This window comes from Coregonus clupeaformis, chromosome 14 (genome assembly GCF_020615455.1).
Source record: "Coregonus clupeaformis isolate EN_2021a chromosome 14, ASM2061545v1, whole genome shotgun sequence".
Lineage (NCBI taxonomy): Eukaryota > Metazoa > Chordata > Actinopteri > Salmoniformes > Salmonidae > Coregonus > Coregonus clupeaformis.
The window spans coordinates 32,586,753-32,595,391 of NC_059205.1; the positions used below are offsets into that span (position 1 = coordinate 32,586,753).

Consider the following 8,639-nt stretch of genomic DNA (forward strand, 5'->3'; position numbering starts at 1 on the left):
CCTCCACTGATACACACACAGGAGGGTGAGGGGGAAAAAACTAAGGACAAATACACCCATCATCCTCTCACTGTCAGTCCTAAAGCTATACCCCTCAGATTCACTATGCTCCCCTGTCACTCACGTATCTAAGGCCATGATGGATTTTACATGACAGTAGTGTCAGCTACGGTTTCCTCTTGGTTTGATTTGGAGTGGGAACAAACAAACAACAGTCACAGGGACATTTCCATTTTGTGGGGACATGTGTAGGAGGAGAGGAGTCTTTGCTTGTCCTCGACTTGCGCACTCTCATGGGAACTCTCTCTTTGAGGAGGAGACACACAGTACATGCTCATTAACTCTAAACCAAAAGGCTGAGCTTACAATGTATGCTTTTGCTTGATTCAGCCAAGCATGTTAGCTACTCCTACTCAGTACCCAGGACCTAGTGCAGCTCAGAGCACAGACCCATTGTATAGCTACAAACAGATGGTTTACTGCAGGAATCATCAACTAGATTCAGCCACGGGACGATTTCTTTCTTGAGGAGATGGTCAGGGGGCCGGAACATAATTACAAATCATTTTTAGGCTGCAAATTGACTGCAAGAAGCCCAAACATATATAATATTTGACTAAAACGTAATAATTTCAAACCTTGCTTACATTTGTATATGATCACATTATTGGTGGACATAAAACACTGTAAATACACCAGCAAATCAGCTCCAAGTGAGTTTAATTTTGGAAATCTGTTCAAAGTATTCCCACGCAGCATCTCTCTATTATGCGAGGATAGGGAGATGCTGTATATTATACAATATATTATACAGTATCTCTCTATAATGTGTGGGAATACTTTGGAACAGATTTCCAAAATTAAAATCACCTGGAACTGGTTTGCTGCTGTTTTTACAGTCTTTTATGTCCAACAATAAAAATAAGTTTGGGTATTATTTCTTGGCTCAGAAAACTTGGGGGGCTGCCAGTTGGGGAACCCTGGCTTACTGTATAATGTTGAAAAACTCTGATATCATTGAGATGGAAAACTACTTGTCGTTCTCTGAAGGGGCCTTATTATCCCTAAATACTATATCTGTGCTGAGTGAATGGTGTTTATATCACTGCTGGTTTAGGTCACCCTGTCCGTGTTTTCCTGTGATTGTGGGTTTGTGGCCACACGGGGGGCCAGTATGAAAAATGTATGCACTCACTAATTGTATGTCGCTCTGGATAAGAGCGTCTGCTAAATGACTAAAATGTCAAATGATATCACTGTTGGTTCTCACTTGTGGTTTCATCCACAGTCCACCCCCTTAATTATTTGTGTAGTGGTCCAGTTCTAATGTATGTTGCTGACATCAAAGTTGGTTCTCACAAAGTGGGGGGTCCCTCCATATCTCCCCTGTGAAGTTGTACTCCCCACAGTATTTATGTGGTCCCCCACTCCCCCTTTTTTTAATGATGTTGTACAGTCCTACTGTATTATGTTGCTGACGTCACTGTTAGTCTGTTCCCACAGTGGGGGGTCTATCCACATCTCCCCACTTCCCCTGTTAATTAATGATGTGGTACAGTCCTACTGTGTATGACTTATGTTGCTAACATCTCTGTTGGTGGGGGGGGGGGGTCTCTGTTGGTCTTCCTTTTGAAGATTGTTGCTGACGTCTCTGTTGGTTTGTCCCACAGTGGGGGGTCTAATCTCCAGATCCAGGGCTATGAGCCCATCCTGTCCCTGCTACTGTTCACCAGTGCCCTGGCCCTCCACTCCAGACAGCTGGACCTCAAACTACGACTGGACTTTCTTTGGGCCACACAGGTGTGTGTGTGTGTGACTTTGTGTGTGTGTGACTGTATGAGCTGTTGTCCTATGCATAGATCTAGCTAGCTTATGAAAACCATGCTTTACTCATCCTCCAGCCTTCTGTTGTGAGCATACCATGCCAAGTCATATTTGGAGGCTTTTGGCTGTTAAAGCTGCTGGCAGTTGCTAGCATGGTGGTGGCTGATATTGGCATGGTTGGTTACGATAGGACACAGGGCTGATATTGACATGGTTGGTTACGATGGGACAAGGGGCTGATATTGACATGGTTGGTTATGATAGGACAAGGGTTGCAAAATTCCGGGAACTTTCAATAAAATCCCTGGTTTTCTCCAAATCCCAGTTGGAGGATCACGGAAATCCGGAATCCTCCAACCAGGAATTCTGGAAAACCAGGGAATTTATTGAATGTTCCCGGAATTTTGCAACACTAGGTAGGACAAGAGGGTGATATTGGCATGGTTGGTAAGGATAGGTCAGGACAAGTCATTGATATTGACATGGTTGGGTACAATAGAGCCGCTTGGCTGGTAGGACAGTTATAGTCTCTAGTAGGGTTTGGCTTTAGGTTTGGACCTTTAACTATTGATTCTTCCCAGTGCTCCTTGTCCACAATGTCAGGCTAACACGGTGCCTCAGTTCAGGTGTACATTTAGAGTTTATACTGGCACCTTGTGGTATGAGCTTTGAACTGCAGGCTTGAGTTGTACTGTGGGGTGAATATAAGGTTCCGGTTTTATTCAAATTGTTGTGTGTGTGTTTGTGTTTGTGTGTGTGTGTGTGTGTGTGTGTGTGTGTGTGTGTGTGTGTGTGTGTGTGTGTGTGTGTGTGTGTGTGTGTGTGTTGTCAGGCAGAGGAGGAGAGGGATGGCATGGAGAAGGTCAAGCTGGACAACAGGAGGATTCTCTTCAACCTGCTTCCTGCTCATGTGGCGCAACACTTCCTCCTGTCCAACCCCAGAAACATGGTGAGTCCTACATAGACGGACGGACAGATAGACAGACAGACGCAGGCAGGCAGGCAGGCAGGCAGGCAGGCAGGCAGGCAGGCAGGCAGGCAGACAGACACAAACAGTATTGTTTCATGAAGGATATTACCTTTCCTTCAAAGGATCAATAGTGTGATTAATAGTACCTTGTATTGATCACATGATAAAAAAACACATTATACACAAAACAAAAAAATATAAACGCAACATGCAACAATTTCAACGATTTTACTGAGATATAGTTCATATAAGGAAATCAGTCAATTTAAATAAATTCATTAGGCTCAAATCTATGGATTTCACATGACTGGTCAGGGGCGCAGCCCACTTGGGAGCCAGGTCCACCCACTGGGAAGCCAGGCCCAGCCAATCAGAATGAGTTTTTCCCCACGAAAGGGCTTTATTACAGACATAAATACTACTCAGTTTCATCAGCTGTCCGGGTGGCTGATCTCAGACAATCCCGCAGGTGAAGAAGCCGAAAGTGGAGGTCCTGGGCTGGCGTGGTTACAAATGGTCTGCGGTCGTGAGGCCGGTTGGACGTACTGCCAAATTCTCTAAAACGACATTGTATAGGCTTATGGTATAGAAATTAACATTCAATTCTCTGACAACAGCTCTGGTGGACATTCCTGCAGTCAGCATGCCAATTGCACGCTCCCTCAAAACTTCAGACATCTGTGGCATTGTGTTGTGTGACAAAACTACACATTTTAGAGTGGCCTTTTATTGTCCCCAGCAAAAGGGGATTCTTGATATACCACACCTGTCAGGTGGATGGATTATCTTGGCAAAGGAGAAATGCTCACTAACAGGGATGTAAACAAATCTGTGCACAAAATTTGAGAGAAATAAGCTTTCTGTGCGTATGGAACATTTCTGGGATCTTTTATTTCAGCTCATGAAACCAACACTTTACATGTTGCATTTATATTTTTGTTCAATATACAGTATACCTATTTGGCCTAGTGACTAAGGTTGGCTATGTGTTTTCCTATAGGATCTGTATTATCAGTCCTATGCCCAAGTCGGAGTGCTGTTTGCTTCCATTCCCAACTTCAATGACTTCTACATTGAGCTGGATGGGAACAACATGGGAGTGGAGTGTCTGAGACTACTCAATGAAATCATTGCTGATTTTGACGAGGTGAGGATGTTGGCTGCTACAGTTTACTGGGAAATGAACATTATTTGTTGGCTTCTCCACTGTATAGATGTGAATCAAATTTTTCCTCAGCTCATGGATAAAGAATGCTATAAGGACATAGAGAAGATCAAAACCATTGGCAGCACGTATATGGCAGCTGTGGGTCTAGTCCCCACCATCGGAACAAAGGCAAGTGTGTGTGTTTGTGTGTTTGTGTGAGTGTGTGCGGTGCGGTCTTGCCTGTGTTCGTTAAATTAAAGAAATTATGAATATAACGAGGACAATGAATGACTGATAATTAAATGTAATCTTTGTTTACTTCCTTAATCCCACCATAGGACAAAAAATCGGTCTATGATCACCTGAGCACAGTGGCAGACTATGCTATTGAGATGTTCGATGTGCTGGATGAAATCAACTACCAGTCATACAACGACTTTGTCTTGAGAGTGGGTATCAATGTGGGTCCAGTTGTGGCGGGGGTGATCGGGGCCAGGAGGCCTCAGTATGATATCTGGGGGAACACAGTGAATGTGGCCAGCCGCATGGACAGCACCGGAGTCCCTGGCAAGATACAGGTACTGTTAGGGCCGTGCACAGAGTTTCATAATTCATAACTCTAAATTCAAAACATACCAACTGCCTTTGTAGGCAAAATGTCAACATTTATAGGCCTATATATTTCCTGCAACAACACACTCACTCATCACACATTGTAGGCAAGCTAGTGCCAGTGACTCCTAGGCCAAGAAAGAACATGAGATGATTGACATGGCGAAAAGAGTGGCTATCAGCTGATCAGAGCGAATTATGATGTAGGCTATATATGCTAGCTAATTAGCTATGCTGTCGGAAACAAACTAGTTTTTACTTGATTTGAGTTTGTTCTGCTGCTGACATTTGCCTCTTACTAACAAGCAGTCAGATTGCCCCATTCTTTGACCATAACAGTGAGAGACACCAATGACAGACCCAACTCAAAAGTAGCCTCCTACAAATTGGCCTATTCATGTCTCCCCGCCTAGTGCCCGCAGCCAGTGGCCACGCATGCAAGTCAGAGCAGTGCGCTCTTTGGGCGGGACGGCGGGGGAGAGGGTATTTTCTGAGATTTAAGAGATTATCAAATCAGATAGTTTGATGTGCAATTTGTTACATTTAAAATTAAAACAAAAATTAAAAGACTACTTTTTTTTTAAACACCGAGCTGCTAGGGCACTTTTTCATAGGAGGGCAAAAGGGCAAGTGCTCGGGCACTGGTTGAGCCCGATCTGTGCGTGTGTCTGTGTACTGTACTACATTATGAGTTACGATTGAGGCCTGTTGATTGGCTCAGAGTACAGTGCCTTGCAAAAGTATTCATCCCCCTTGGCGTTTTTCCTATTTTGTTGCATTACAACCTGTAATTTAAATTGATTTTTATTTGGATTTCATGTAATGGACATACACAAAATAGTCCAAATTGGTGAAGTGAAATGAAAAAAATAACTTGTTTCAAAAAATTCAAAAAAAAAAATAACAGAAAAGTGGTGTGTGCATATGTATTCACCCCCTTTGCTATGAAGCCCCTAAATAAGATCTGGTGCAACCAATTACCTTCAGAAGGCACATAATTAGCTAAATAAAGTCCACCTGTGTGCAATCTAAGTGTCACATGATCTGTCATATGATCTCAGTATATATACACCTGTTCTGAAAGGCCCCAGAGTCTGCAACACAACTAAGCAAGGGGCACCACCAAGCAAGCTGCACCATGAAGACCAAGGAGCTCTCCAAACAGGTCAGGGACAAAGTTGTGGAGAAGTACAGATCAGGGTTGGGTTATAAAAAAATATCAGAAACTTTGAACATCCCACGGAGCACCATTAAATCCATTATAAAAAAATTGAAAGAATATGGCACCACAACAAACCTGCCAAGAGAGGGCCGCCCACCAAAACTCACGGACCAGGCAAGGAGGGCATTAATCAGAGAGGCAACAAAGAGACCTAAGATAACCCTGAAGGAGCTGCAAAGCTCCACAGCGGAGATTGGAGTATCTGTCCATAGGACCACTTTAAGCTGTACACTCCACAGAGCTGGGCTTTACGGAAGAGCAGCCAGAAAAAAGCCATTGCTTAAAGTAAAAAATAAGCAAACACGTTTGGTGTTCGCCAAAAGGCATGTGGGAGACTCCCCAAACATATGGAAGAAGGTACTCTGGTCAGATGAGAGTAGAATTGAGCTTTTTGGCCATCAAGGAAAACAGAGATTTGAGACTGGGACGGAGGTTCACCTTCCAGCAGGACAGTGGGAAACATTTAAATGTCTTGGAATGGCCTAGTCAAAGCCCAGACCTCAATCCAATTGAGAATCTATGTGATGACTTAAAGATTGCTGTACACCAGTGGAACCCATCCAACTTGAAAGAGCTGGAGCAGTTTTGCCTTGAAGAATGGGCAAAAATCCCAGTGGCTAGATGTGCCAAGCTTATAGAGATATACCCCAAGAGACTTGTAGCTGTAATTGCTGCAAAAGGTGGCTCTACAAAGTTTTGACTTTGGGGGAGTGAATAGTTATGCCCGCTCAAGTTTTCTGTTTTTATGTGTTATTTCTTGTTTGTTTCACAAGGAAAAATATTTTGGATCTTCAAAGTGGTAGTCATGTTGTGTAAATCAAATGATACAAACCCCCCAAAAATCAATTTTAATTCCAGGTTGTAAGGCAACAAAATAGGAAAAGTGCCAAGGGGGGTGAATACTTTCGCAAGCCACTGTAAATCTTGTTGTATGACAGTGGTTTAACCTCTCTCTCTCTCTCTTTCTCTTCCTTCCTCCTTCCCTCCCTCCCTCCCCAAGGTAACAGAGGATGTGTACCGGATCCTGGGGGATAACTATGACCTGGTGTGCCGGGGCAAGGTCAGCGTGAAGGGTAAGGGTGAGATGCTCACCTACTTCCTGGAGGGCAAGGTCCACAGCACCGGCTGCGCCCCCACGTCCTCCGTGGTGCGCTCTGCCAGCCTGAACCGCCGCGCCCACTCCTGCGGTAAGGCCAGCATTCCCACCAAACTGGGCAGCGTCAACTCTGTCGCCAGCTTCACTGTCCGTGCCAGCATGGTCAGCCTCGGTGGCATGGGTAACAGCAGCTCTAGCCCCAGTGTCAACGTCCACCCTGCACCATGCTTGCCCTCGCGCTGCGTGCCCACTCTGGGAGAGGAGAATGAAGAAGAGGAGACAGAGGTAGATGTGGGAGGAGTGGCAGTGTAGGTAGGTGGAGAGAAGAAGAGCTGCACTATTGTAAACTTGAGCTCCAGCATCCTGGGCTATAACATCCATCAGGACTAGATCCACTGAGGGTCCCACTACAGACTGAACCAGGGTCTCCTGTGGGTAACTGGGATACTGGGATACTGGGACAGTCCACTGCACAATGGAGGGATGCTCCTCCAGGAGTTACCTGGCTCTGAGGATGGTCAGAATAGATATCAGATTGGACAATCACACCAAGGGTGGTGGCATTTGTATAAAATCCCAATTGCAATCAACCTGCAGACCTCATTGGGTTTGTGTAAGTTGTTATGACAGTAGTTGTGACTTGCTACTGTTTGGAACCACATACAATCAACTGAAGAATTCCAGCTTCCAGGATTGGAACACCACGCTCCTGATGACTTAATTACCAGGAGTATGAGTGAGGGTGACAGCCACGTAACAGTGTGTCGTCCCTCTGTGTGTGTACAGTCCCAACAAGGTGTCATGCACACACAACCCAGTATTATCCACATAAATTTATAAGAGGACTGATCATGTTATTACTGCTTTTCTATGTCTTCTCTGATTATGCCAAGGATACATTCCATCCTTCACAGTGTAAATACAGTCTGTGTACTGTGCGTTTGGTATGCATGCAAGTGTGTATTTCTACACAAATATTTATATGTGTGTATGCATGTGGGTGTTCTTAAATCTTAAACGAATTAGCACAAATATGTTTTTATACATTCAAAGAGTTCTCAATCTCAAAAGGCTTTTGAAAGGTCTTCATATGAACTGATAGTGCTGCTCATACTGCTAGGATAGATTGACTGGTCTGGTTCCCCGTCGTGTGCAAACCAAAGCAATGAGCTCCTCTAAGATCCTGTGGTTTAGTACATCGTCCTTCACAACAGGAGCACAAATGCCATCTACAGTTGAAGTCGGAAGTTTACGTACACTTAGGTTGGAGTCATTCAAACTCGTTTTTCAACCACTCCACAAATTTCTTGTTAACAAACTATAGTTTTGGCAAGTCGGTTAGGACATCTACTTTGTGCATGACACAAGTAATTTTTCCAACAATTGTTTACAGACAGATCATAAACGAGTTTATATCGACATAACCTGAAAGGCCGCTCAGCAAGGAAGAAGCCACTGCTCCAAAACCGCCATAAAAAAGCTAGACTACGGTTTGCAACTGCACATGGGGACAAAGATCGTACTTTTTGGAGAAATGTCCTCTGGTCTGATGAAACAAAAATAGAACTGTTTGGCCATAATGACCATCATTATGTTTGGAGGAAAAAGGGGTTGGCTTGCAAGCCAAAGAACACCATCCCAACCCTGAAGCACGGGGGTGGCAGCATCATGCTGTGGGAGTGCTTTGCTGCAGGAGGGACTGGTGCACTTCACAAAATAGATGGCATCATGAGGAAGGAAAAATATGTGGATATATTGAAGCAACATC

At 44.3% G+C, this 8,639-nt stretch overlaps 1 protein-coding gene across 1 annotated transcript in view; it reads left to right on the forward strand.

Moving 5' to 3' along the window:
• Nucleotides 1–8,165, forward strand: part of LOC121581006 (adenylate cyclase type 1) — a 79,905-nt gene extending 71,740 nt beyond the window's left edge. Inside the window, exons 14-19 of the mRNA XM_045224802.1 lie at nucleotides 1,671–1,800; nucleotides 2,657–2,773; nucleotides 3,795–3,941; nucleotides 4,032–4,130; nucleotides 4,280–4,519; nucleotides 6,776–8,165. Of these exons, the coding sequence (XP_045080737.1) occupies nucleotides 1,671–1,800; nucleotides 2,657–2,773; nucleotides 3,795–3,941; nucleotides 4,032–4,130; nucleotides 4,280–4,519; nucleotides 6,776–7,183 (1,141 nt within the window). The 3' untranslated portion in view covers nucleotides 7,184–8,165. The remainder of the gene's footprint in view (nucleotides 1–1,670; nucleotides 1,801–2,656; nucleotides 2,774–3,794; nucleotides 3,942–4,031; nucleotides 4,131–4,279; nucleotides 4,520–6,775) is intronic.
• Nucleotides 8,166–8,639: the final 474 nt, after the last annotated feature.